Raw genomic sequence first — 27,878 nt, 5'->3', positions numbered from 1 at the left:
CTCCAGTTGTCGCAGTGTTGGACATCTGTGGGCACTGGTGCTGTGGAGCCAGCTAAGCAGCTGGCTCTTGTCAGAGGGGCTTGTATGTCTTCATCCAGCAAGAGGGAAGCTCTTCTGATGCAGAGGATGCTGGGGCTCTTCCCGCTTTCGCCAAGCTTTCACCAGTAACACCGTGTCATTCTTGCAGGTGGAATTGTTCTTAAGCTTCTGGTTGTCGCTTTACAGATGAAATGAGAGCAGGACGGATTTCACTGACAGCCAGAGGAGGGGGCAGAACCATCCCGTTCCTCTCTGGAAAAAGGCAGTGATTTAGTGACACTCTCAGCCTGAGCACTGACCTTTTCATAGAATCATAGAATCACCAGGTTGGAAGAGACCCATCGGATCATCGAGTCCAACCATTCCTATCTGCCACTAAACCATGTCCCTCAGCACCTTGTCCACCCGTCCCTTAAACCCCTCCAGGGAAGGTGACTCAACCACCTCCCTCTGCAGGTTTTCACTCGATTCCCCTTTTCCCTTGAGCTTGGTAAGGACTGGCCGGAGCGAGGGCAAGGCTGGAAGGAGCAGGGAGAGAGCACGCTCTGATGTTTGTGTTCCAGGCGAGGGCTAGCGCAGGTCCCGGTGGTCTCAGCCGAGGATGCTCTCCGTTCCTTTAACCCTTCCAGGCTCCAGACGGTGCTGTTGGGAACCTGGCCGCCCCAGCTACCGGCGCCGCCTCTCCTGGCAAGCTGCTGTCTCAGATGGATCTCAGCAAAGCCCAGGCTGGCGCAGAGATGCCTCCCGCCGACCCCGCCGCACACCTGACCGCCGCTGCGGCAGCACCCGTAGGTGAGGCGCATGGCAGGCACGGGGCCCGGGGACCGGAGCCGAGGCCGGGTCGGAGCCACGCTGCCGGGTGTCGCGTGCCGAGTCCCTCCAGGGAAGAGCTGATTGCGTTGAAGCCCGTCTCTTGGGTTTTTTGGTCCTTGCCTTCAGGCTCGGTTCCCCCGTGGCTTCTTGGCACAAGGTTTGGCTCGGTGCAACCATTTTGGAGCAGTTGGTGAGGAACCGGGTGTTAAACTTGAGCCCAAACACAGAGGGATTTTCTGAGTTTGCGTCCCTGGGCCCTGTCACGCAGTCATAGCACTAAGCATATTTACTTCCCTTCCCTGGGGAGCACAGACCCACCTCATTAGAGCAAAATAAATAACATGGAGCTGCTGCCCAGCTTCAGGCTTAAAGATAACGCTGACACAGAGCAGGGATGCGGCTTGTTGCGTCCTCAGAATCGTCCGGACAGAAACGCTCGCTGCCGGGTGAGCCGATGGTTTCATTTTCTTCACACTATCTAATTTCCAGGCAAGGGGGAGCGGGGAGTCGGCACTTGGGGCTGTGCCCGTTTCCCAGAGGGCAAACGAGGCAGCTCTGGAGCTTCACCATGCAGTCGGCTTTCCTCGCAGGAGTTGAACCTAGCCAGCCGCTCTGCGGACCCTTGCGATGCGCCCGTCTCCCCCAGGACTCACCAGGGAGGCACAGAAGCACGGGGCTCAACTTGTTCTGTGTGGTTTATCTCGTTCTTTTTGTCGTTTGTTGTAGCCAGTGGGTGAAGTCAGACCTGAGAGAGCTGTGCCTGCTTCTGCTGGAGGTTCCGACTGGCTTTGCATCCAGTGGGGAGGATTCCTTTGTAGGAAAGCTGCTGGAGAAGCTGGGTAGACTGGGGTGTTAGCGCGGAGTTCCGGACTCTTCTCCCAAGTGACAATGGAGAGGATGAGAGGAAATGGCCAGAAGTTGTGCCAGGGGAGGTTTAGGTTTGATATCAGGGCCAAATTTCTTCACTGAAAGAATTCTCGGGCACCAGAACGGCTGCCTGGAGCAGTGGTGGAGTCCCCAACCCTGGTAGGATTTAAAAGACAGGCAGACGAGGTGCTCAGAGGTGGTTCAGTTGTGGACAGGTATGGTCGGATTCAATCTCAAAGGTCTTTTCCTACTAAAATGACTCTTAGTTTCGTGGAGCGATTGTTGCCGATGTTTCAGCATCACTGTGTGTCCGTGCTGCTTGCCCAGCCTGCGTGGAGGCGGCTGGAGTCGCCTCTTCCCACCGTCCTCTCTGCTTTGCTCCAGGATGGTGGGGTCATTGGTCCCGTTCTGGTTAGACGGTGGGTGCTCAGCCTTCACTCTATGTCCTCCACCCTTGAGGCGCTTCATTTTGGAGAGTTCCAGGCTGCTCTGGGGGGGTTTGTGGCTCGCTGACACCGTGAGGGATGGAGCAAGTTGCAGCCTTAGGCGACCGCACGGGGAAACCTTTCTAGCTAGCGTGGTTTTTAACCACAACGCGTCTCCAGGCTTTGTCCCGTCCCTTGAGCACGTCCCAACCTGAGGATTCATTTCAGTGAAGTCTCTCCCCTCTCTCTCTTTTTGAGCTGTGGATGCTTAGATGGGGTAACCACCGTGGTGCAACCTCTGCTGTTGCTGTAGAGCACAGAGGCCTTTGTTTCACCAAGCCTTAAGTCTTCTAGCTGCCTCCTGCGTGGTGATGAAGATCTGGCAGCCCTAGCGCTGGTGCTGGGACTGAGTTGGAGATGCCAGAGTCGAGCGAGAGCTTGACGTGAGCAGCGCCACAGGGAGCAGCGTGAGCTCGATGTGCTCCGTGGCAGCTCCGCAGGCGGAATGGGGCGAGACGGAGCAGGTTTGGCTAACGAAGGACCATGATGTCCCAGTAGGTGGGCGAGAAGATGAGGCAGAGAGGCTTCCTGCGGGGCTGTGAGTGATCCAGGAGGGGAGCAGTGCCCAGGTTTGGCTGTTGTGGTTTCCTTGCCTGTGACAGCGCTGGCGTTTGGTTTGGGGTCTTGCTCTGCGGAGCGGACAAGGCCAAGTCCTTCTGTTCAACCCCAACGCCTGCGACTCTGCAGGTGGAGCCGGGGGGGTGGGCGCCACGTCCCCACGGCCGCTCACCGTGCTCTCCCCTTCTCCGCAGTGACCAACACCAGCCCCATGAAGACGCTCTATGTCATGTCGGACGCCAAGCTGTCTGCGCTTACCAAATCCGTGATGGGAGAGGCTACCTCCGCCCCCCTCAAACTGACAGGCATCCAGCCTTCCTCCTCCTCCTCCTCCTCTGCCAGCTCTCCCACTGGCGCCATCACCTTTGCTGCCTCCTCGCTGCCCGGCACCCCCAGCGCTCCCGGCAGCCTCCTGCACTCCCGGGTGGGACCTGTCTTGCAGGCCACATCCAAAACTGTCATCCTGACCTCGACGCTGGCCGCGATGAAGAGTGAGGGACCCCTGGGACACGTGGGTGAGAAGATCAGCCTGAGCAAGAGCGCGTCAGCCCTCGGCCACGCTCTGGGGGCCGTGGAGACCCTGGGCCGGGTTCCCTCCGTGGTGGACGACGGGAGCACCGTCATCCACACCAGGGAGGCTCTGGCCAACAGACACTTGGTGCCGCAGGGGGTGCTGCCAGGAGGGGCCGGGGCCGCGCTCATAACGCTGGGCAGCGGCCTGGCCACCTCCTCCGTCATCGCTGCGGCCGGGCCCACGCTCAGCCAGAAGCCGTAGGGACCCCTGGGACCTCCTGGCTGCCACCGGCACTCTGGGATGAGCTGGGCTGGGAGAGACACAGCCCTGTGAGCTCAAGGGACGGGTTCAGGCTGGAGCAAACTGGGAGAGGAGCAGCCCCGTGGGGACAGGGGACTGGCTCAGACCCGAGCAAACTGGGGATGGTTTTCTGGTGGTGCTGTTTAATAAAAGGTTTGTTTGTTCTTTGCTGACTTCATGGTGCACGTCCCTTCCAAACGCAGCCCTCGGCCCCTTGTGGAGGGCTGATCAGTCTTGCTGAGAAGGGGTGGAGGGCGCAGCCTGGGGCGGGCAGGGCAGGATTGGTGCTGTGGGGCCTGGGGGCAGGCTGGGCAGCCCTCACCCCTCTGCCCTTGTTCCCTGCTCTGCGCAGGAGCTTCAGCTTCTGCTATTGGGAGTGTTTCTACATAGAATCAGGGAGTGGTTTGGGTTGGAAGGGTCCTCCAAGCCCATCCAGTTCCACCCCTGCCATGGGCAGGGACACCTCTCACTGGATCAGGGGCTCCAAGCCCCATCCAACCTGGCCTTGAACAATTCCAGGGATGGGGCAGCCACAGCTTCCCTGGGCAACCTTTCTAGCCAGGGTTTTTTTAGGGCTACTGGGACTCATCCCAAGGCTCCGTCTGTCCCGTGTTGCGTTGCTGTTGAGCCTTCGGCCCTTGCTTCCCTGCAGAGACACAGGGCACGATGTGGTATTTGCTAGCTAATATGCTTTTGGGGAGCACGATGCTCAGCAGAGGGCGATCCAAGGTGCTGGGGTGTCCCCGCGCTCCCACTGAGGGCACGCGCGCTCCCCAAATCTCCGCTCACTTGCTCATCCCACCGGCTCATGAGGAGATCCTGGCTTTGGCTCGGCTCGGCTTGTTACAGGGAGCCTGAAAACAGCAGGAAAACCACCGTGTTCCCCTGTGGTGGCCACGGCAGCTCGGCGCGAGAAGAGGGAGATGCTGCAAGTCCCTTCCCGGGGTCTCCGCGTGCTGCTCCGGATGCTCTCCGTCTTTTTGGAGCCTCTCACACCCTGGACTTCGCGCCACGACGATGGTGAGTAGCGGTCTAGGGGATGCTGTGCTTTGCCAGCACCCCGAGTGGGTTTTTCTTCCCTTTCTTCCCTTTTCCCTGGGGTTTTGTGGGTAAAACCCTCAAGACTGCCCTTCCAGGCAACGTGTCCTGCAGGGAACGTCGAGGATGCGGGATGACCTCAAATCCTGAGGCTGATCTGAGCCCTAGCGTGAGTTTGCTCACGGGATGCCACCAAACACGGTACCTTCTCCCCGTGCTGAGAGCCTTGGGAAATGAGCTGGGATGAACTTCAGGCTCATGGACGCAAGCGTGTCTGGTAAAAACAAGCTTCTGCTGCTGCCCTGCGGTGTTTTTCAGCACCTCATCTCCCTCTTCCAGGCTTGAAGTCCCAGTTTTTCTGCTGCGATAAGAAGACTGAGACACCCTTGGGAGGTGGCACCTCCAGTGCCCTTGCAGGAGGTGGCTCTTTGTGGGAAAACTCACGTCCTCGCTCGCAGCCTGGGGCTGGCGGTGCATGTTTTGGCAGCAAAGGTCTCTGGGTGCAGCCAGGGTGGTTTGCAGCGCCTGTAACGCTTTCCTGATGTCCACGCTGGAGGATGCTGGAGTGATTGGGTCCACGCAGCCGCTCTCCTCCCCAGGTCTAATGCTCAAAGCACCACGGAGGGACTGAGGCTGCGTGGAGCTCGTTCTCCTCGTCCAATTTCTATCCCAAAGCATTTCCCGTCTGTGGACGCAGCAGACGTTGTCCTTAGAACCAGCCTCAGTGCTCCTGCTCCACCTGAAGCCAGAACCCTCTCCAGGGATGAGCAAGTGCCACCGTCCCTCTGCTGCTGTGACGGCTCGTGGTGAGGTGGCCAGGACGGTGGGAAATCACAGGATTGCTGGGTTGGAAAAGACCTTTGAGATCATCGAGTCCAACATTCCCTGTCCACGACTAAACCATCCCTGAGCACCTCATCTACTTGTCTTTTAAACTCCTCCAGGGGTGGAGACTCCACCACCGGAGCAGGTGGACAAAGCCCAGCGGGAGCTCCTAGAAGGTAAAAGCACCTGGGCTGGTTCACACTTGGACCCTGCGCCACACAACAGCTGCGAAAACGATGCACAAAAGCATCTCCTTCCCCCTGCGATCGGCACAGGCCCCCAGGTATGTTTGGAATCACTCTTCCCGAAAGCCACGTCCCCATCCCAGAAATCGAGGATGCCCCAAATGCCACCAGGCTGGGACCAGCCAGGTGTTGTGGCTCTTTGTGGTGGAGAGAGCTGGGCAGGTGCCCAACACAGCAGCTCCTCACGCAGCCCCAAAGCCCCGAAAGCTTCTCCGGATCCCTGGATAGCGGCAACATCATTCAAACTAGGAGAAGTCTGGCTGGAAAGCTGCGTGGAGGAGAAAGACCTGGGGGTGTTGGTTGACAGTGACTGAACATGAGCCAGCAGTGGCCCAGGTGGCCAAGAAGGCCAATGGCATCTTGGCTTGGATCAGACACGGCGTGGCCAGCAGGGCCAGGGAGGTTCTTCTCCCTCTGGACTCAGCCCTGGGGAGACCGCTCCTCGAATCCTGGGGTCAGTTCTGGCCCCTCCCCACAAGAAGGATGTTGAGGCTCTGGAGCGAGTCCAGAGAAGAGCAACGAAGCTGGTGAGGGGGCTGGAGAAGAAGAGGAGCGTCTGAGAGAGCTGGGGGTGTTTAGCCTGGAGAAGAGGAGGCTGAGGGGAGACCTCATTGCTCTCTGCAACTCCCTGAAAGGAGGTTGTGGAGAGGAGGGAGCTGGGCTCTTCTCCCAAGGGACAGGGGACAGGACGAGAGGGAATGGCCTCAAGCTCCACCAGGGGAGGGTCAGGCTGGACATTAGGAAAAAGTTTTTCAGGGAAAGGGTCATTGGTCCCTGGCAGAGGCTGCCCAGGGAGGGGGTTGAGTCCCCTTCCCTGGAGGGGTTTAAGGGACGGGTGGACGAGGTGCTGAGGGACATGGGTTAGTGATTGATGGGAATGGTTGGACTCGATGATCCAGTGGGTCCTTTCCAACCTGGTGATTCTATGATACCCAGAACTGTGTGGCGTGAGCCTGCGGGGCCCGGACCGCAGAGTCACGGAGCATCCCGGGCACGGTTCAGCCTCCACACTGCAGCGAACCGCGCTGGGCACGGCTCCTCTAGCAAAATAGAAACCTCCACGACTCATTTTGCTCCCTTTTTTATGAGTGTATGTGTGTATATATATATATATAATCTCTATCTCAATAACTTGGTGATATTGGTAATTAAGTCACCGGCGTTAACTTGTCGGATACAAACAGCTCTAAGATCAAGAGTAAAAACGGCACCGTTCACATTGTCTCCTCTCAGTCCCCTTCGCAGGCTCCGAAGCGGCGACGGGCTCCGGCTCGTGCCCCGCTGCCCGGCTCCCTTTTCCGTAGGGAACACGAGCGCTCCGGAGCGGGACGGCAGCTACAGCTCGGTGTGGGGACGGAAGGCGGGCGCGTAGGCGGCTTGGCTTTGCCACGTCACCGCCGGGTAAAGCCGGTGCCGCGACGAGCTCCCGTAGGACGCCGGGTAGTGCCCGGGGCCGGTCGCCAGCGGCCGGCACAGGTTGGAAGGCTGCGTGGAGGCGGCTACCAAAGGGCTGGGGAAAGCTGGGATGATGAAGGGGTTGACGGACAGAGCCGGCGCTGCCGGCACCCCTTGTGTTTTGAGGTGCTCCAGCGGGCTCCCGAAGCTCGCTGGGAAGTGCAGCATCGCTCCCTTGTAAACGTCCGCGGCTTGCGGCAGGGACGCGGCGTAGCCCGGTTTGGCCACCACGGCCTTGGGTTTGGCCAGCCCGTGCTGGCCGCGGGGCGAGCCGGCGCCCGCGTCCCTGCCGGCGGCCTCCTTGCCGAAGGGGGAGAGGGCGCGGAGCTTCCCACCGGGGCGCAAAACCGATTCCTCGTCCCGGCCGCGCTTGCCCCTGGGCGCAGCGGGAGCGAAGGTGGCACCGGGGGCCACCCAGCAGGCTTTGACGGCGGCCGGATGGTTCTCCCTGCTCCAGCCCTGACCCGCTTTGCTCCGCAGGTCCTGGGGCTGCTCCGGCTCCTCGGTTGGCGACGGGAAGGTGGAAGGCGGCTCCAAAAACTCCTTCAAGCTGGAGAAATACCCCGAGAGGGGGTGGCAGCTGACGGGCGGCAGCGCTTCGCTGCGGTACGCGTGGAAGCAGCCGGTGAAGACGGTGGGGAGCGGAGCCCCCTCCTCGGCCCGCGGGCAGGGCTGCCCGTCCCTCCCGCCGCCGGGTCCCAACTCGCTCCCGACGCTTGGAGCCGGATCCTGAGCTCCTGCTGGCTCTGGACTCCTCTGCTCGTTGAGGTGGGGGGCGCTGGGCAAGCGCGGGAGCTCCGGGCTGGAGCCCTCGGCGCGTTGGTGGCCGTGCAAGGACTCTGCCTTGCTCACCTGGGCCAGCAGCTTCTTCTTGGCCAACGGAGACATGATGGGGTGGTTGCCTTTGGAGTAGAAGCTGGAGAAAAGGCGCGTGTTGGGTTCTCTGTGGGTCCTGCAGGGGCCAGGACCCTCCCCTGAGGGGCTCGGGACCACCGGGCTGGAGCTGCCCTCTGCCACTGCGGTGTCCCTCGTGTCCTCTGTGCTGGCGGCCACCTCCGGCTTCACCTTGTCTGGAGGCACCTGCAAGCGAAGGCGATTTGGGGGGTGGGTGATGAGCTCTGCTGGTGTCCCAGCTCCCCCAGACCCTTCAAGACCTCCGCTCCCCTCTTTGCCCAGCCAGCCCCGTCCCTCCTGGCTCTTCCCGGCCCCGCGGTGGGTTCCTCCCGGGGAGGAACAGCCGTGTGGTTACGGGGTTGCTCCCAAACCGGAGCCACACCTGCTCCCGGCCCTTCTCCTTCTTGGCCCTCTTGCTCTTCTCGCCCGTCTCGGTGCCCTTGGAGACCTTGTACTGCTTGCGGGGCTTGCTGGGGGGCAGGGGCTTGTCCTCCTCCCCCTTGAGATGCCGCACGTACGGGAGGACCAGCCTGCAGGGTGGGGTTGGCAGTGAGAACCGGCATCGAGAAGGGGGGGAAACTGAGGCACGGAGCGGGACACCCCCCAGCCTCCTCCCCTACCTCTCATAGTGCCGCCGCGTGCAGGTGGCCGCGCTGGTGCTGCCGGGGCTGCCCCCCAGCTCGTCGTAGACGTTCTTCCAGAGCCGTCGCCCCGTCACCTGCAGCGGGAGGGATGGGTTAGCCCCGGCGACCAAGGGACGTCCTGGCACCCAGGGGCCACACGTCCTGGTAACTCGGGGTGTCCTGACATCTGGGGACCATCCTGGTGACTAGGGACATGTCCTGGCACCCAGGGGCTGTCCCAGTTCTTGGAGGTTGTCCTGAGACGTGGGGACCATCCGGCCCCCAAGGGATGTCCTGGGACTTGGGGAGGATCCTGGCACCCTAAGCCCATCCCAGCATCCAGGTCACGTACCTGGGGACCAACCTGGCCCCCAGGGGTCATTCTGGCACCCAAGAACCACCCCAGCACCTCAGGTTTGTCCATCCATCCATCCATCCATAGAATCATAGAATCACCAGGTTGGAAGAGACCCAATGGATCATCGAGTCCAACCATTCCCATCAATCACTAACCCATGTCCCTCAGCACCTCGTCCACCCGTCCCTTAAACACCTCCAGGGAAGGGGACTCAACCCCCTCCCTGGGCAGCCTCGGACAGGGACCAATGACCCTTTCCATGAAAAATTTTTTACTGCTGTCCAGCCTGACCCTCCCCTGGTGGAGCTTGAGGCCATTCCCTCTCGTCCTGTCCCCTGTCCCTTGGGAGAAGAGCCCAGCTCCCTCCTCTCCACAACCTCCTTTCAGGGAGTTGCAGAGAGCGATGAGGTCTCCCCTCAGCCTCCTCTTCTCCATCCTTCCATCCATCCATCCATCCATCCATCCATCCATCCATCCATCCATCCCTCCCTCCCTTACCAGCTCATAGGCTCCCAGCTTCTCCACGGCTTTGTAGATCTTCCAGAGGTTAACTGGGAATAAAGAGAGGACACGGTGGGTCGGGGTTGGCCGTGCTGGCCCCCAGCAGCCCCTCCTGGCCCGGGGGGGGACACGCACTCTGCTTGAAGCCGAGGTGGGGGATCCTCTCAATGGGCGTGTGCCGATCCTTCATGAACTGGTAGAGGCTGACGAGGAAGGCTTCCTCCTCCTCTTTCTCACTGGTCTCCTCCACCGCCTTCTCCTCCTCGGAGCCATCCTGTGGGACGGAAGCCTCCTGCGGGACATGAAGAAAGCAAGAGGGGAAACTGAGGCAGAGAAACACCCCGCACCCCTCTCCCCAGCCCTGCTTTGCAAGCCGAAGGCACTTAACGAGCTCTCGCTTCGTTAGCCTGGGCCGCCGGCCAAGTTGGTCAAAGCGTGCGAGAACACGAGGAACGGCTTCCAGGAAAACAGAAATTCATCCTCCACAACCCCCCCTGCCGCCGCCGCCGCCTTTCTCAGCTAAAAATGTTTCTCGTTTGTTTGTTCTACATTTTCCGGAGTTATAAAACTTGTTGCTATTTTTGGGCAAAGCAGCTGCGCCGCTCCCGGTCCTTTCGGGTTTGTTTTTTTTTTTTTTGTTGCTTTAATTCTTCTTCTTTCTATTCTTTTTTGCCGCTCGTGACAGACGCGGGTTTTAACGGCTCCAACGAGCTCAAGGCTTCGTTTCTTTGGAGTGAAAAATAAAACACACTGGAGGGAGGGGGGAGAAACCAGCGCGTCCAAACCAACCCCCCTGGCTCCATCGGGAGAGGAAAATAAGTGGAAAAATGACACGATGCGAGGCGGGGGGGCAATTTTCACCCTAAAAATATCCCATTTTGGGTATATTCCCCCCCCCAGGGCTGAGAAATCCACCCTCCTCTTCCTCATATTTGATTTTCGAGCTGAAAAATTGCCTTCCTCTTCCACGCCTTTGCTTTCAAAGCTGGAAATTCACCCTCCTCTTCCTAATCTTTACTTCTCGACCTGGAAAATTCACCCTCCTCTTTGCTTTTCCAGGTGGAAATTCACCCTCTTCTCCCTCCTTTTTACTTCTAAACCTGGAAATTCACCCTCTTCTTCCTCCTCTTTGCTTTTCAAGCTGGAAATTCACCCTCCTCTTCCTCCTCTTTGCTTTTCAACCTGGAAATTCACCCTCCTCTTTGCTTTTAAACCTTGAAATTCACCCTCTTCTTCCTCCTCTTTGCTTTTCAAGCTGGAAATTCACCCTCCTCTTTGCTTTTAAACCTTGAAATTCACCCTCTTCTTCCTCCTCTTTGCTTTTCAAGCTGGAAATTCACCCTCCTCTTCCTCATCTTTGCTTCTAAACGTGGAAAATTCACCCTTTTCTTCCTCCTCTTTGCTTTTCAAGCTGGAAATTCACCCTCCTCTTCCTCATCTTTGCTTCTAAACCTGGAAAATTCACCCTCCTCTTCCTCCTCTTTGCTTTTCAACCTGGAAATTCACCCTCCTCTTTGCTTTTCAACCTGGAAATTCACCCTCTTCTTCCTCCTCTTTGCTTTTCAAGCTGGAAATTCACCCTCCTCTTCCTCATCTTTGCTTCTAAACCTGGAAATTCACCCTCCTCTTCCTCTCATTTGCTTTTAAACCTGGAAATTCACCCTCCTCTTTGCTTTTCAACCTGGAAAATTCACCCTCCTCTTCCTCCTCTCGACTTTTTCCACTGCCAAACGTGACGCTCGCCCTTCCTACCCCCCTAAATATGGGGGTTCAGCATCTTCTACCCCCCTGGAAATAAGCCGGGGGGCGGCACTCACCGCTGGGTTGGTGCCTGGGGGGTCTTGGGGGTCTTGTTGCTTGTCGTCCATGGGGGTTTTGGAGGCGCCCGGGATTCTAGGAGGGGTCCTGCAACGGAATTAAAAGTGGGGGGAGATAAGACACCCAAATTTTTTCTTTCCCCACTCAAAATTTGGGGTGATTTGGGCCACGGGGATGCCCGCCAGGCACCGAAATCGGCCGAACGGCCGATTTCGGTGCCTGGCGGGCAACCCCGTGGCCCAAAGATGCTCCCTAGGTGCCTCCCCCTAAAATTTAGGGGTCCAGCCCCCCCTTGACACCCCAAAATTCCCCTTTTCCACCCCACCCCCCACTTTTTTGGGGGACCACAGCGGCTAAACGAGCGCCAAAGCGCTGTCCCAACCTTTCAGGAGCGAGTCCACCACGGGGGACACCCTAATTCCCATGGAACCCCCCCAATTCCCATGGAAAACCCCCTTTTTTTCCACCCCCCCCCTCAAAAGCTGCTCCCAGGTCCCGCTCACCCGCGGCCGCCGCGCCATGTGACTGCGCCCCGCGAGGCCACGCCCCCTCCCGCCCTTTAGCCACGCCCCCTCCGCCCCCTGCGAGCCCATTGGCCGCGCCGCCGCGCCTCTGCGGTCTGATTGGCCGAGAGGCCACGCCCTCGCTTACTCTGATTGGCCGAGACCCCACGCCCCCGCTGCTCATTGGCTCCGCCTCAGCGCAAGGTATGCTGGGATTTGTAGTCCGTGCCGCGAGGGGACAGCGCGCGGGGGATGCTGGGATTTGTAGTCCAGCCCTCAGCACTTCATCCACTCATCCCTTAAACCCCTCCAGGGAAGGTGACTCAACCCCCTCCCTGGGCAGCTTCTGACAGGGACCAATGACCCTTTCTGTGAAGAATTTTTTTCTAATGTCCAGCCTGACCCTCCCCTGGTGGAGCTTGAGGCCATTCCCTCTCGTCCTGTCCCCTGTCCCTTGGGAGAAGAGCCCAGCTCCCTCCTCTCCACAACCTCCTTTCAGGGAGTTGCAGAGAGCAATGAGGTCTCCCCTCAGCCTCCTCTTCTCCAGGCTAAACACCCCCAGCTCTCTCAGACGCTCCTCGCAATCCTTGTTCTCCAGCCCCTCCCCAGCTTCGTTGCTCTTCTCTGGACTCGCTCCAGAGCCTCAACATCCTTCTTGTGGGGAGGGGCCAGAACTGACCCCAGGATTCGAGGAGCGGTCTCCCCAGGGCCGAGTCCAGAGGGAGAAGAACCTCCCTGGCCCTGCTGGCCACGCCGTGTCTGATCCAAGCCAAGATGCCCTTGGCCCTCTTGGCCCCCTGGGCCCCTGCTGGCTCCTGTTCAACCAACACCCCCAGGTCCTTCTCCTCCAGGCAGTTTCCAGCCAGACTTCTCCTAGTCTGGAGCTGCTCAGGGTTGTTGTGCCCCAAGCGCAGGACCCGCCATTTGGCCTTGTTAAACCTCCTGCTGTAGGACTCAGCCCATGGATCCAGCCTGTTCAGATCCCTTTGGAGCCTCCTGACCCTCCAGCAGATCCAGCTTCCACCCAGCTTAGTGTCGTCCGCAAACTTGCTCAGGGTGCCCTCGCTGCCTTCATCCAGGTCGTTGATAAAGACACTGAACAGGGCTGGACCCAGCACTGAGCCCTGGGGACACCACTTGTCACTGGCCTCCAGCTGGATTTAACACCACTTCCCACCACTCTCTGGGCCCGGCCTTCCATTTCTGTTTATCTACGTGGTTTCGTGGATTTCGGGGTGCCGGGGGGGGCACACATATGGCACACGCGTGTGCCCGGCTGCTGTCTGTGTTCCTGCCATGGCAAACGGCACTGACGCTGTTTCCTCCCTCGCTGCCAGCATGAAACTCAGGAAACCGGGGGCGGGGGGGACGCAGCAAGGGTTTTGGGGAAAAGAGGCTGATTTGGGGGCAAAAAGTGGACGATTTGGGGGAAAAGTGGTAGTTTAGGGGGGGGAAGTGATGGATTTGGCGTGAAAGGTGGTGGGTTTGGGGTGAAAAGCAGCCAATTTGGGGTGAAAACTGATGAGTTTGGAGTGGAAAATATTGGGTTTGGGGTGAAAGGTGGTGGATTTCAGGTGAAAACTGATGAGTTTGGAGTGAAATGTATTGGATTTGGTGTGAAACGTGGTGGATTTGAAGTGAAAAGTGATGGGTTTTCAGTGAAAAGTATTGGATTTTGGGTAAAAAGTGATGTATTTGGAGTGAAGTGTATTGGGTTTGGTGTGAAAAGCGGTGGATTTGAAGTGAAAAGTGATGGGTTTGGAGGGAAAAGTATTGGGTTTGGGGTGAAAAGTGGTGAAGTTGAGGTGAAAACCGATGAGTGTGGAGTGAAAAGTGGTGGATTTGGGGTGAAAAGCACTCGAGGGGTGGGGGAACTGATGGTTTTAGGGTGAAAAGCAGCCGATTTGGAGTGAAAAGTGATGAATTTGGGGTGAAAAGCAGCTAGTTTGGTGTGAAAAGTGGCCAGTTTGGGGTGAGAAGTGATGAATCTGGGGTGAAAAAAGGCAGGTGTGGGATGAAAAGCAGCTTTTTGGGGGTGAAAATTGAACGATTTGGGGTGAAAAGCAGCCAATTGGGGGTTAAAAGTTATGGATTTGGGATGAAAAGTGGCAGATTTGGGGTGAAAAGTGATGGGTTTAAGGGGAAAATCTGCCTATTTGGGGTGAAAATCAACAGATTTTGGGAGAAAAGCGGCAGGTTCAGGGTGAAAAGCGGCAGGGTCAGGGTGAAAAGCGGCAGGTTTGGGGTGAAAAGCGGCAGGTTCGGGGTGAAAAGCAGTGAGTTTGAGGTGCAAAATGGCAAGTTTGGGCTGAAAAGTGATTGATTTGGTGTTAAACAATTCAGGCTGGTGCACACAAGCTGCCCTGCTTTGAACTGGCGGGAGGATGAGCTTGATGCTGGCGATTTGGGTGCTAGAAACTGTTGGCTGGGCTGTAATTATGTGATTAATACTGTAATAATTAACTATTTTCGTGGTGGTGATTTTGAGAAACCACGACATCACTTGGTGAGAGCCGGGCTGAGGCCAAGCAGAACTCGTTGCACGTGTGGCACCATCACCCCTACCACCCCCCAGCACCTTTTGGGGTTCGTCCTCGTTATCGCGTCCTCCCCTTTCGCTCAGAATGAGGCTGTTTAGACCCAACTCGGCGGTGGCTTCGGTTGGAGCCGAGCGTCACGGCCAGGAATAGCGTGGGAGGGCGGCCAAGCCGTGACGGAGGGTGACTCATGGGTTGAAGTCATCGATGCCGGGAGGGACAACAAACCCTGATGTCACCACAGCGAGGGGGGGGGGACCCAGCGGGAGGTTGGGGGAGAAAGGGGTTGGAGATGCGTTGGGGGGTCACGGGGTCCCCATGGTGTCCCCGGGTTTGGGATCCCAACCCGGCCGGTGGCTTCTGTGCCACCGCGGCATGAGCCGAGTTTGGCTGCTGTCAGCTTGGGGGGTTAGGGGGGAAATGGGTGGGTGATGGGACCTGCTGGGGCACCCTGAGGGGCTGGGATTGAGGGACCAAGGTGACAGGATTGGGATTTGGGACCTGGATGAGGGAGCTGGATGAGGGACTGGGATGATGAGACTGTGGTGGGGGATCAGGGTGACAAGATCTGGATGAGGGACCTGGATGAGGGACTTGGATGAGGGTCTGGGATAAGTGACCAAGATGATGGGACCAGGATGATGGGACTGGGATGAGGAACCAAGGTGACAGGATTTGGATGAAGGACCTGGATGAGGGTCTGGGATGAGGGACCTGGATAATGGGACCAGGATGATGGGACTGGGATGAGGATCCAGGGTGACAGGGCTTGGATGAGGGTCTGGGATGAGGGACCAGGATGATGACACTGAGATGAGGGACCAGGGTGACAGGACTTGGATGAGGAACTTGGATGAGGGTCTGGGATGAGGGACGAGGATGATGGGACCAGGATGATAGGACAGGGATGAGGAACCAGGGTGACCTGACTTGGATGAGGGACCTGGATGAGGGTCCTGGATGAAGGACTGGGATGAGGGACCAGGATGTGGGACTGCGATGAGGGACTGGGATGAGGGACCAGGATGAGGGACTGCGATGAGGGACTGGGATGAGGAACCAGGGTGACAAGATCTGGATGAGGGACCTGTATGAGGGTCTGGGATGAAGGACTAGGATGGTGCCACTGGGATGATGAGACTGGGATGAGGGACGTGGGTGATGAGACTTGGATGAGGGACCTGAATGAGGGACTGGGATGGTGGGACTGGGATGGTGGGACTGGGATGATGAGACTGGAATGAGGGGCCTGGGTGAGGTTCTTGCCCGATCGCAATGACTGAGCTGGACTTTTTGGTCCCTAGGAATTACAATGTGGCCACGAGGCTTTGCTGGATGCTGGGTACCACTTTCCAGAGTTGCTTGTCCCTTGTCCCCAAAGCTACCCGTAAGACCAGACAGGGCGCTGCTGCAACCCCATAGCATCCTCCTGAGAATCCCCAGTGGGTTGAAGAGCCCAGAAAACCAAAGAGAAATCCCCCAGTGAGTCATTTTGGGCCAAAAAAGCAGAGAAAGCAGAAGGGGGAAGAGGCTAGAGAGGACATTTGGCTCCTGTCCCCCGCTCAGGGGCTAGAAAAGAAGGTGAAGGAATCCAAGGGTGACATTAACCCTTTCATTCCAGGAAGGTGCCGCCTTCTACTTCATAATAACGTAATTTAATGAAAAAGGATGAAAAAAACAACAATAAAAACCCCCACTTGGGTTTCTATTCCTGGCTCTGGTTTCTGTTTGAGCAGAATGGGGAGGGGGGAGGTGCTCCCCTGCCTCAGTTTCCCCTTGCACACGGCAGCTGCTGGGACTCCACCGGCCTGGCTGGGAATATCTGGAATTTCGGGCCCCTGGGGGAAGCTGAGCAGCCCTGGGGTTTGGGGGTGAAACTTCTCCCTGGGGGAGAATCCCGTGGAGGAGATGCTGGAGGAAAAGGGGGTCGTGGAGGTTGAAACGTGTCACTGGGGTGATGATGCGCTGAGAGGTGTCAGAGCTCAGCCTGTGGGAAACACCCAGGGCCAGGAGTGCCAAAAGGGAAAAGAAGGGGGAAATGGGAAGGGGAAGGGGAGGGGAAGAGGAGGAGGAAGAAAGGGAGATGATATAGATGTAGATGTAGATGTAGATGTAGATGTAGATGTAGATGTAGATGTAGATGTAGATGGAGGAGGAGGAGGAAGAGGAGGAGGAGGAGGAGGAGGAGGAGGAGAAGGAGAAGGAGAAGGAGAAGGAGAAGGAGAAGGAGAAGGAGAAGGAGAAGGAGAAGGAGAAGGAGAAGGAGAAGGAGAAGGAGAAGGAGAAGGAGAAGGAGAAGGAGAAGGAGGAAAGGGAGATGGAGATGGAGATGGAGATGGAGATGGAGATGGAGATGGAGATGGAGAAGGAAATGGAGATGGAGATGGAGATGGAGATGGAGATGGAGATGGAGATGGAGATGGAGATGGAGATGGAGAAGAAAGAAACAGAGAAGGAGCAACAGGAAGGAGAAGGAAACATAGATGGAGAGGGAGAAGGAGATAGAGAGGAGCAGGAGGAGAAGGAAATGGAGATGGAAAGAAGATGGAGACAGATGGAGAGAGAAGGAGGAGGAAAAGGAAACAGAGATAGAGAGGAGAAGGAAACGGAGATAGAGACAGAAGTGGAGATGGTGAAGGATATAGAGATGGATAGGAGAAGAAGGAGACGGAGAAGAAAGAAATGGAGAAGAAGGAGGAAAAGGAAGGAGAAGGAAGTGGAAAAGGAGAGCTGAAAAATGAAAGCCTGGCTGCTGGGGTTGTTGCTGGATTCGGCAGCACCAGAGGCACCTGGGTCCCTTTCGGGCACAAAGTGTGGCGAGAGGGTCCGTTATCTCCTGGGGAGCCTGGGGCTTTGGTGCTGGGGGTTCCCTGCGCCCGTGGGCCCATCCTGCTGGGTGCTGGGATGGAAACGCGTCTCTGCTCTGACGCCTGACGCGATGAGTTATGAATGTGAGCTGTAAAATTGCTCTCTGGATTTAATTACCCAGTGATTAACCAATGTAATCACCGGGAAAACAGCCTCCTCAGGCAGTGCTTGTGATCTGAGCCCCCCCAGCCAGGAGATGCTGCGCCCACACCCTCGAGGGGGCTGTTATATAGGAGGTGAAACCCTAAACTCATCTTGATTTAGGGGAGCAGCTGGAGTCATGGAATCACAGAATGGTTTGGGTTGGAAGGGATTTCAAAGCCCATCCAGTTCCACCCCCCAGCATGGGCAGGGACACCTCCCACTGGATCAGGGGCTCCAAGCCCCATCCAACCTGGCCTTGAACCCCTCCAGGGATGGGGCAGCCACCACTGCTCTGGGCAACCTGGGCCAGGGCCTCCTCACCCTCACAGGAGAACATTTCTCCCTAAGATCTCATCTCAATCTCCCCTCTTGCAGCTCAAAACTGTTCCCCATTGTCCTCCCCCTGCACTCCCTGATCTAGAGCCCCTCCCCAGCTTTCCTGCAGCCCCTTTCCATATTGGAAGCTGCTCCACGGTCTCTTTGGAGCCTTCTCTTCTCCAGGCTGAAGAACCCCAGCTCTCTCAGCCTGTCCTCGTACAGGAGGTGCTCCAGCCCTTGGATCACCTGCATGGCCTCCTCTGGACTCGCTCCAACAGCTCCATGTCCTTCCTGTGCTGAGGACTCCAGAACTGGACACAGGGCTCCAGGTTTGGTCTCACCAGAGCAGAGCAGAGGGGCAGAATCCCCTCCCTCCCTGCTGGTCCCTCTGCTCTCGATGCAGCCCAGGACTTTCTCCCACCCTGATGAACACCCCGGGCTGGGATGTGACAGAGATGAAAGCAGAGCATCTCCTTTTTGGTACCTCCACCTCTCGGCACATCCTGCATCGTTCAGCCCCTTCCTGCCCACGGGGGAGGAAGAGCAAGGGCTGCGAAGGCTGCGAAGGTCCTTGGTGGAGCATCTTGAGCCCAGCTGTCCCGTTTTTTCTGCATGGAGGTGGCCTCATGGCATTTCTCCGGCGGCTTTTTGGCTTCTCAGAGAAGAAGAAGCCACCGAGGTGGTACGAACACATCAAGCGGGATGTTGACCCTGAGGAGGCCTGGCTGGTGCTGGGTGAACTGGGTGATGGTGCCTTTGGCAAGGTCTTCAAGGTAGGAGAGCACCCCAAACCGCCACCGCTGCGGGCTTTGCAAATGCTTTTTGTTTTCCACAGTGCCTCACACGGTGTGGCTTCTGACGTCCAAGAAGCTAAAAAGCCACCAAACAGCCCCGTATTTCTTGCAGAGGGTGACGGGGTCCTTGCTTGGTGCTGGCTCAGCCCATCCTCAACCTTCTCCGTGGGGAGAAACACCAAGTCCCAGAGCCAGCCAGCTTGAGTTTGCCTCCTCGTTTGGCGCGAGGGGGTTGAGACCGGGATGTTGTTCTCTGAAACCACCATGCGGAGCCCGAGCGCGACAGGAAACCCCAACTCAATGCTCATCAGACACACGGTGGCAGCCACCTTCCGGCGCCGGGCTGGTGGTCCTGGTGGCCAAACCCATCCCTTCTTCTCTCTCTGGATAATTTGGGGCAGCCAAATCCCTTGGCATCGCTCACGGGCTGGGGCTTCATGGTGAGACCACCTCAAGGTCTTGATTGGGAGGGTGCTGCGGGTGTTCCCGTGGGAACTATATTGCATCCACGGGGAGAGACAGCTTGCTGGAGGGGTTTGGGATCCAGCAGGATGCGCTGGGATCTACACAAGTGTTGGGATCCAGTGGAGTGTATGCCGATCCCTTTGTGTAGATCCCAGACCACCCTGCTGGATCCCAACCCCTTGTGTGGGTCTCCATGTCTTGGCTCGATCCCTCCAAGCGCCTGGGAAGGGATGTGAGCTCCAAGCTTTCCCTTCGCTGAAAATTGTGGGGCTGTCCCCCCCCAAATCCTCTGCGAAACCTCCCCCAGGTGCAGCACAAGGTGACGGGGACGTTAGCAGCTGCCAAGGTGATCGAAACACCGAGTGAAGAGGAACTGGAGGACTACGTGATGGAGATCGAGATCTTGGCTTGCTGTGACCACCCCAACATCACCAAGCTGCTGGATGCGCTCTACTGGGACGGGCGTCTCTGGGTGAGACTCAGAGGGTGCTGGTTCCTCCTTCTTCCTGGCCTTGAACCATTGTCCCACCAAGTGTTTTGGGGCTGGAGGACTTGGTCTGGAGGGGACAGATTTGCAGACCAAGGTGGGAAACCTCTCCTTGCAGATCCTGGTGGAGTTTTGCGCTGGTGGGGCTGTGGATGCAGCGATTTTGGGTAAATAAATGTATTTTCTGGCTGGAACGCAGCTCTTGGAAGGTTTGGGGTGGGATCACCAAACATCACGGCGTGGAAGGGAGTCCTGGGCTTGTGGTGTCTCCAGAAGGGAGGATGGGTTGGGGTGCACCTTCCTCTGGGTCTCCCCTGGCTTTGCATGAGATCCTGGCCAGGAGACATCGTTACCAGTGGGGTTCATTTGCGTTAATGGTAGAGCTGGAGAAAGGGTTGAGCGAGGAGCAGATCCGAGCCGCCTGCAAGCAGCTGCTTCTGGCACTGCAGTACCTGCACGGCTGCAAGATCATCCACAGGGACGTCAAGGCTGGCAACGTTCTCCTCACCCTGGATGGCGACATCAAGTTGGGTGAGTCCTGGGGAAATCAGGGCCCCGTGGGGCAGAGAGAGGTCAGGAGTGAAGTCCCAGGGATGCTTTGCCCCATGTTTCCTCCCTAACGCCCCCATTCTGCTCTGCAGCTGATTTTGGTGTCTCGGCCAAGAACTCCAGCACCCTCCAGCGCCGGGTGTCCTTCATCGGCACCCCGTACTGGTAGGTGTGGGGCAGGAATCCCTGGGAATGGTGGGATTTGGGAGTTTAGAGGTGGGCTGGGGGAGTCCAGATCTTCCCTTCCTTCTGTGGGTGCTTATAACCAGCTCATCAACACCAGGAGCATCTCAAGAAAACACTTTCTCCTCCTCAAGCCAACACCACCAGGGTGAGCTGCTTAGTTGATCATGTATGGAAAGGACACGTGGGGTGCTGGGACTACAAGCCCTTCTGGAGGTAGCGTTTGAGGGGTTGGGGTTGAATTTCATCTCTTCTGTCTGGAGGAGGGGACAGGACCTGGGTTTGGCTTCAGCCACTGTCCCAAATCATGCTGGAGCTCCTCCCCTCTCTCCCATGCACAGGATGGCTCCAGAAGTGGTGCAGTGCGAGACGTCCAAGGAGAACCCCTACGGCTACGAGGCTGACATCTGGTCCCTGGGCATCACGCTGATCGAGATGGCCGAGATGGAGCCTCCCTACCACGAGCTGAACCCCCTGCGGGTGCTGCTGAAGATTGCCAAGTCCCAGCCGCCCACCCTGCGTCACCCCAAGAGGTGGTGAGTCCTCACACAGAGACATCACCCCAACACTGGTGGTGGGAGGAGGACAGGGGACAGGACGAGAGGGAATGGCCTCAAGCTCTGCCAGGGGAGGTTCAGGCTGGACAGCAGGAAAAAAATTTTTCACAGAAAGGGTCCCTGGTCCCTGTCAGAGGCTGCCCAGGGAGGGGGTTTAGTCCCCTTCTCTGGAGGGGTTTCAGGGACGGGTGGATGAGGCGCTGAGGGACATGGGTTAGTGATTGATGGGAATGGTTGGACTCAATGATCTGGTGGGTCTGTTCCAACCTGGAGATTCTATGATTCTATGAGTTGTCCCCTGGGGCAGCTTATGCTTGAAGCCACATCTGGGCGGGTGGGATGGGCTCTTGGACCATAAGAGATGCTGGTCATGATTCTTCAGATCTTCAGAGGTGGCACCGTGGTGCTCCTGTCACACCATCTTCACCCACAGGAGGTGACACTGTGGGGTAGGGGCCTCCTGCCAAGGTGCTGGCAGAGCCTGGGTGTCACCCCAAGCTCTGTGGGGTCCACAGTGGGGGTGAGAGGGAGCTTCTGGCCCCGTGCTCACAGGGACCATTCCATAGGTCTGAAGACTTCAAGGACTTCCTGAAGAAATCCTTGGAGAAGAGCCCCGAGGCGCGGTGGACAGCCAGCCAGCTCTTGCAGGTGGGTAGCACCCATCACCCAGGGTGGTGGGACCCATCCTTGATGCTGTCCCTGCTCACCTCCCTCGCTCCCACCCAGCATCCCTTCGTTGCGGGCGTCTCTGAGAAGCGGCCACTCCGGGAGCTGGTGGCAGAAGCCCGGGCTGATGTGCTGGAGGAAGAGGATGAAGGTCTGGTCCCCTTGGTGCGTGAGTAGTGGTTGGCTGTGGTGCAAGATGCCTCCAACCTTTTTCACAAGCTCGTTGAGTCTCACCTCTCCCACATTGTCCACCCCACAGCAGCTTGGGGAGTCTTCCTGCCCCCCGATGTCCAAGTGTCCCCTAGAGCATCCACCTCCGGACACTGCTGGGAGAGTTGGTGAGGAGCCGGGTATCTCACCTGATGTCCAGGTGGTCGCAGAGTCCAAAACCAAGAGAGGGTCTGACTTCTTGAAGCAAATGAGGAGGAGGTCCTCTCCTGACCCTACGGGCTCCATGAGGCTCCCTGTAAAGAAGCCGTCTGAGTTCCTGAAGCTGATGCGGCGCAGGTCGTTTTTTGGAGGGATGAAGTCCCAAGAAGCAGCTAAGGACCATCATGGAGCAGAGCCAAGTGGGCTGGACAACATGCTGCTGGGTGCTCCTCAAGGGCCGTCAGCCCCAGCAGAGGCAGGAGAAGCTCAAGGGCATCGACAGGTGGAGACGAGTCTTCTGGGGTCACCCTGCAGAGCAGCTGAGGAGCAGGGAGGAGACCTTGCTGAACTTCAAGAGGTGAAGGCAGGGCAGGCTGGACCCCAGGAGCAAAGCCACCATCCCGATGAGTCGCCAGTGGCCAAAACACCCGCAGAGGGACAGTTTGCAGCTCAACCAAGTCCTATTTTGATCCTCAAAAAAGAGTCGAGCAGAGAACCTACTTGTAGCTCAATGGCCTTGTCTGCACTCATGGGCCAGCAGCTGGTGGCAGCCCTGGACCTGTGGACCATGGGGACCAAGACCCAGAGCTTTAAGTGGCTTCTAGAGCATCAGCACCGGGTTACTCGGTCGTTGCAAGACCTGAAGGTTGAGGTTGGCTTCACCGGGGCTGACGACGGCCTTGGGAAGGATGGTGGTGGAGCAGGGAGAGCTCCAATGGGAGCTGAGGGTGATGGGGAACCCAGGGACACTGAGCTGGTGGAGGAGAAGGTGCCATGGGGGGAAGCATTGCTGGTGGGGTTGGATGTGATCAAGGGGTGTCAGGAGACCCCGGCCGGTCTGGGAGACGCTGGGAAGAGGAACAATGGGGAGAGAAACTCAGCCATGTGGGAGCCCCTCACTGACCCCCTGGACCCGGTTGAGCTGGAAGTGAAGGAAGCTGGGTGGAGGAAGGAAGCCAGTGCTGAAATTGGGGAGGAAACTTCTCCTGAGGGAGCCCTGGTGCCAGCAGGAGTGAAATTGGAAGAGGTCATTGTAGAAGGGTGTTTGGTTGGAGACTGTAACCCAGTGGGAGATGCAGCCGCCCCAGGGAAGCTGATGCTGGCAGGTGAGGAACCAGAGGTGGCCTTGGTGGAGTGTGCAGGACGGGGATCTGCGAGCAAGGAGGCCCAGAACTCAGCAGAGGAATCATCGCCCGTGGAGACCCCAGGGCCTGGTGAAGGAGAAATAGAGGAGAACATGGAAAACAGCTCCAAAGAGAACCAGCCAAGAGCTGCTCACGAGAATGGCTGGAACGGACAAGACGGAAAGGATGGAGAGCTTGAAGAAGATGGGGTGCAGGTTGCTCCAGCTCCTGAAAGACAATCAAGGGATGGACCTGGAGAGGAGATGGGTGACTTGGAGGGTCATGAAGCACTGCAAGATCCCCAGGAGGCCTGTAGTGGACATCCAAAGACTGCAAAGACCGTGGGCTCTGATGTTACCCTTGTCCACACCTCTTCCCAGGCATGGGCAGTGTGGGAAGCAGGGAACACATCAGATCCATCCATCTCACTGAAGCAAGGAGAAGAGCCAACCCCTGTGGAAACCCCTGCAGATGTACCGGGTCCAAGTGCCCTTTCCAAGGCAATGCAGCCTTTCCCCTCCACTGGGGAAGCCCAGCAGGTGAGCTCACAGGTAACCTGTCCCACCTTTCATGGTTTCCCATGTTGGGTTTACGTAGTTTTGGGCCACCTGAGCTCAAACCTTTGCTCCCACTCACAGGAACCTGCCTTGCTCCAAAGGATGGTCAAGAAAACCCGCAGGTTTGTGGTGGACGGGAAGGAGGTGAGCGTGACGACTGCCAGAACCATTGGGAAGGCCGGAGCAAAGGATGAGATGGTGCGCTCGGCACGGTGAGTGACGCTGGAAGCAGAGAGGCCACCAGGCATCTTCCACTCATTGCTGGCCAAGGAGGACCAGGAGACCAAATGCCGGGTCCTGCCCTTGGGGCACAACAACCCTGAGCAGCTCCAGACTAGGAGAAGTCTGGCTGGAAACTGCCTGGAGGAGAAGGACCTGGGGGTGTTGGTTGAACAGGAGCCAGCAGGGGCCCAGGGGGCCAAGAAGGCCAAGGGCATCTTGGCTTGGATCAGACACAGCGTGGCCAGCAGGGCCAGGGAGGTTCTTCTCCCTCTGGACTCGGCCCTGGGGAGACCCCTCCTCGAATCCTGGGGTCAGTTCTGGCCCCTCACCACAAGAAGGATGTTGAGGCTCTGGAGCGAGTCCAGAGAAGAGCAACGAAGCTGGGGAGGGGGCTGGAGAACAAGGATTACGAGGAGCGTCTGAGAGAGCTGGGGGTGTTTAGCCTGGAGAAGAGGAGGCTGAGGGGAGACCTCATTGTTCTCTCCAACTCCCTGAAAGGAGGTTGTGGAGAGGAGGGAGCTGGGCTCTTCTCCCAAGGGACAGGGGACAGGATGAGAGGGAATGGCCTCAAGCTCTACCAGGGGAGGCTCAGGCTGGACATTAGGAAAAACTTTTTCAGGGAAAGGGTCATTGGTCCCTGGCAGAGGCTGCCCAGGGAGGGGGTTGAGTCACCTTCCCTGGAGGTGTTTAAGGGACGGGTGGATGAGGTGCTGAGGGACGTGAGTTAGTGATTGATGGGAATGGTTGGACTCGATGATCCAGTGAGTCTTTTCCAACCTGGTGATTCTATGATTCTATGATGAGGGTAGAGGAGGGAGGTTGGGTCTGGGGGTCACTGGAAAACACAAGTGCTTGGCCTCCGGGCTTGAAACCCTGTCTACCTCCCTGGCTGAGGTCTTATCCAGCAGGAGCCCTTCCCTGCACCCTCAGTGCTGTGGGACACATGAGGAGCCAAAACTTTGTCCCGCCCCCTATCTGCTGTGTCCACCTTAAGGAAAGAAGTGAGGAAGATCTTCTCCCATAAGCTCTCACGTCACCCAGGGAGAGTAGGAGAGGATGAATGGGGAGATGGAGGGGCAGCAACACCAGCTGAGCTTGGGACCATGGCCCCAGTCTGTGTCCTATCTTTCTTCTTGCTGGAGAAAGTTGCCTTTCATCAGGGCTGAGCTTCTCCGTTGTGTTATTCTCCTACAAGTCATCCCTCCTGGGAGAGAGAGGTGCCTCCAGGGCCACCTTCGGCCCTTTCTCACCCCGATTCTCCAAACTCTCAGGCGCCAGGATCTCCGGGAGCTGCGAGTGCTGCAGAAGGAAGAGCAGCGAGCTCAGAGCCAGCTGGAGCAGAAGTTCCACCAGCAGCGGGAGCAGATGTTTCGTCACATTGAGCAGGAGATGACGGTACCGGAGCCACCATCCCTTGGTGCCATAACGTGCTCAGGGAGGGACACGTGCAGTGGGGTGTTGGGGTCCAGCTGTGGGAGATGGGGGGGGTCTGGTTGCTTTGGTGGCTGTTTCTGGTCCCTGCAGCCCCGGATCTTGCGTGGCAGAGCAAGAAGGGGTTTTATGACCGGGAGGTGGAGAGCTCGGAGCGGCGCTACCAGCAGCTGAGGGAGCGCCAGGAGCTTGAGTACACGGTGAGGCTGCGCGATGAGGCCAAGCGCCTCAAGGCCCTCCAGGAGAAGGAGAGCGGGAGGAGGATGCAAGAGCTGAAGGGCGACAGGAGAGAGGTGAGGGTCCAAGGCAGAGCTCGCGCCCCAGCTGTGACAGCAGGAGCCTGAGGACCATCTCCCCTGAGTGCTGGGACAAACCAACGTTCCTTGCAGGAGCAGCAGTTCCTGCAGCAGCAGCAGGAGAAACTCAACGCAGCCCTGCAGAGGGTCGTCCAGGAGCACAAGAAGAAGATGGTGTCCATTGACTGGGAGTGCATCAGCAAGATCCAGAGCCTCAGGAGAGGTAGGCTGGGCTGGGAGGAAGAGGGTGAGGATGGAGGGTTCTTGCGAAGGGGAGCAGAGGGTCTGGCTGATGCTTTTTGGAGGTGGCAAGGGTGCTGCGGTCTTGCCTGGCAGCCCGAGAGTCCGTCGTGTGGAGCATGGAGCAAGGGCACCTGCAGGAGAAGTACCAGCTCTTCAGGCAGCAGGTGAAGGAGCAGCACGCCCTGCAGAGGCAGCAGCTCCGCAAGCGCCATGAGAAGGTGAGGTAGGACCCACCAGCGATGCTCTCCCAACCCCTCCCCTGGCTTAACCCTCTCACCTCTTTCCCAGGAGACTGAGAGGATGAGCCGCTTCCACCAGCTCCTGCTGGAGGATCTGAGGAGCCAGCAGGCGCAAGAGCGGGCGCAGCTGCTGAAGAGCCAGCGCTGCGACGCCAAAACCCGCCTGGCCCTCTTCAAGGAGAACCTAAAGCTCCAGGAGGCAACCTGGGCCAAGCAGAGAGAGATGACCAAGCAGGTAGAAGGACCTTTCCAGGACCAGAGAGGTTCCCCAGCACAAGGTCCCCAAAAAGCTGTAAGTGGTGGATTTTGGGGAATGAGAGGGTGACATGAATTGTCTCCCACTGCAGTTTGTGCAGAAGGAGGAGCGGCAGCAGCGAGTGGAGGCGCAGAAGCTGCAGGAGCAGCAGGAGCTGCAGGTGCAGCAGCTGCAGCAGCAGCAGGCAGAGAACCTGGCAGAGCTGGAGCAGATGCAGGTACTGGGGACCGAGCAAACCTGACCACACCAGGGGCTTCCTGCACTCCTGTGACCTACAAGAAGTAACTCCAAGATAGACGTTGAGGGGCTGGAGCACGTCCAGAGAAGGGAGCGGAGCTGGGGAAGGGTTGAGAACAAAGGTTATGAGGAGCATCCAAGGGACCTGGGGCTGTTCAGCCTGGAGAAGAGGGGGCTGAGGGGAGACCTCATTGCTCTCTGCAGCTCCTGGAAAGGAGGTTGTGGTGAGGTGGGTGTTGGTCTCTCCTCCCAAGTGACGGGACAAAAGGAAATGACCTCAAGTTGCACCAGGGCAGGTTCAGACTGGATATCAGGGAAAATTTCTTCACTGAAAGGGCTCTTGGGCATCGGAAGGGCTGCCAGGGAGGTGGTGGAGTCCCCATCCCTGGAGGGGTTTGAAAAATGGGGAGATGAAGCGCTTAGGGATCTGGTTTAGTAGTGGACTCGCACGGTTGGGCTTGATGACCTCAAAGGTCTTTTCCAACCTAGGGATTCTGTGATTCTATGACGTGTCCTTGAGCACCTTCCTTCCCGTTTCCACCTCTCCTCTCCCAGAGCGAGAAGATGCAGCTCCTGGCAGAGCAGGAGAGGAGGCAGCTGGGGCGGCTGGACCAGGAACACGCCATGGAGATCAGCGAGTGGAAGCAACGGCTGGCTGCCCGCAAGGAGGTGAGTGGTCCTGCAGCCCAAAGCAGCCCCTCCCCATCTTATCCCACCTCGGGGGCTGCAACGGAGGCACCAGCGCTGCTTTTCATCTCCAGATGTTGGAGGAGGAACTGGGGAACTCGCTGCCAGTGCAGCAGCAACGAGGGCTGCACAGAGCCCACAGCAGCAACAGGATCTCCCGCTTCTTCCACCTCCCCTCCTGACACTCCGGTATGGATTACTGGGGAGCAAGAGGCAGGAGATGCCTGGGAAGCGGTCCCACAGCTCTTCGGGGAGGTGGAACTGAAGGATCTTTCAAGTTCAGGTTGGATAAGGACTTGAGCACCATGATGCAGTTGGAGGTGAGACTGAAGGATCTTTCAAGGCCAGATCGGATGAAGCCTTGAGCAACCTGGTCCACTGGGAGATTCCAGGGAGATGGAACTGGATGAGCTTTACGGTCTCTTCTAACACAAACCATGCCCTGATTCTGTGATCTCCAACGCAACATGAAGATGCATCTCCAGGCATCTCGAGAACCAGGGAGCTGATGGTGGGGCAGGATGTGGTGCGGGTCCCAAGGGCAGCAGGTGGGGGTGGGCTTAGAAGGGCTGGGGTGAAGCAGGTGTTGCCACCTCAAATGTCTCCACCAGGAAGTCTCCCCCCTGGTCTTGCAGCTGTGGATACAGGGTGGCTGCTGGCACTTCCACGTGCATCTTATCGTAGCAAATACCTCCTTTCTTCTAAGAAAATCCATTTGTGTCTATTTTTACTTCAAACCTCTCCTCTCGTGCCCCATGAGCATGTCCTGTGCCCGCATTGGTCCCTCAGGCTGGCTCTTGGGAAGGGGACCAG

General features: G+C 57.8%; 3 protein-coding genes across 8 annotated transcripts in view; 2 read left to right on the top strand and 1 right to left on the bottom strand.

Moving 5' to 3' along the window:
• KANSL3 (KAT8 regulatory NSL complex subunit 3) overlaps positions 1-3,749 on the top strand; it is a 34,567-nt gene extending 30,818 nt beyond the window's left edge. For 4 of the 5 annotated variants that reach the window (XM_069877706.1, XM_069877704.1, XM_069877705.1 and 1 more), the window contains 2 exons: positions 669-831; positions 2,957-3,749. In XM_069877706.1, the coding sequence (XP_069733807.1) occupies positions 669-831; positions 2,957-3,537 (744 nt within the window). In that variant the 3' untranslated portion in view covers positions 3,538-3,749. The remainder of the gene's footprint in view (positions 1-668; positions 832-2,956) is intronic. The other variant, XM_069877708.1, reaches the window with a different exon arrangement.
• Positions 3,750-6,749: 3,000 nt separating this feature from the next.
• ARID5A (AT-rich interaction domain 5A) lies at positions 6,750-11,892 on the bottom strand. Of its 2 annotated transcripts, none has more exons than XM_069877732.1 (7): positions 11,837-11,892; positions 11,333-11,420; positions 9,651-9,807; positions 9,513-9,565; positions 8,654-8,751; positions 8,416-8,563; positions 6,750-8,219 (listed from the first exon to the last, which is right to left on the bottom strand). In XM_069877732.1, the coding sequence occupies exons 2-7, from the start codon at positions 11,381-11,383 to the stop codon at positions 7,020-7,022; spliced, it is 1,707 nt and encodes a 568-aa protein (XP_069733833.1). In that variant the 5' UTR covers positions 11,384-11,420; positions 11,837-11,892; the 3' UTR covers positions 6,750-7,019. The 2 variants fall into 2 exon arrangements, with proteins under 2 accessions (XP_069733833.1, XP_069733834.1); XM_069877733.1 differs by lacking the exon at positions 11,837-11,892 and adding an exon at positions 11,716-11,739.
• Positions 11,893-18,269: 6,377 nt separating this feature from the next.
• Positions 18,270-27,703, top strand: LOC138731660 (STE20-like serine/threonine-protein kinase). Its single transcript, XM_069877745.1, has 18 exons — positions 18,270-18,476; positions 19,270-19,434; positions 19,568-19,616; positions 19,831-19,980; positions 20,091-20,163; positions 20,523-20,717; positions 21,305-21,386; positions 21,465-21,577; positions 21,633-23,436; positions 23,536-23,666; positions 24,948-25,071; positions 25,221-25,400; positions 25,497-25,626; positions 25,740-25,864; positions 25,935-26,120; positions 26,233-26,358; positions 26,934-27,047; positions 27,140-27,703. The coding sequence occupies exons 1-18, from the start codon at positions 18,330-18,332 to the stop codon at positions 27,245-27,247; spliced, it is 4,002 nt and encodes a 1,333-aa protein (XP_069733846.1). The 5' UTR covers positions 18,270-18,329; the 3' UTR covers positions 27,248-27,703.
• Positions 27,704-27,878: the final 175 nt, after the last annotated feature.

Source organism: Phaenicophaeus curvirostris, chromosome 27 (assembly GCF_032191515.1).
Source record: "Phaenicophaeus curvirostris isolate KB17595 chromosome 27, BPBGC_Pcur_1.0, whole genome shotgun sequence".
NCBI classification, from domain to species: Eukaryota; Metazoa; Chordata; class Aves; order Cuculiformes; family Cuculidae; genus Phaenicophaeus; species Phaenicophaeus curvirostris.
This window is presented reverse-complemented; position numbering and strand designations above follow the sequence as displayed.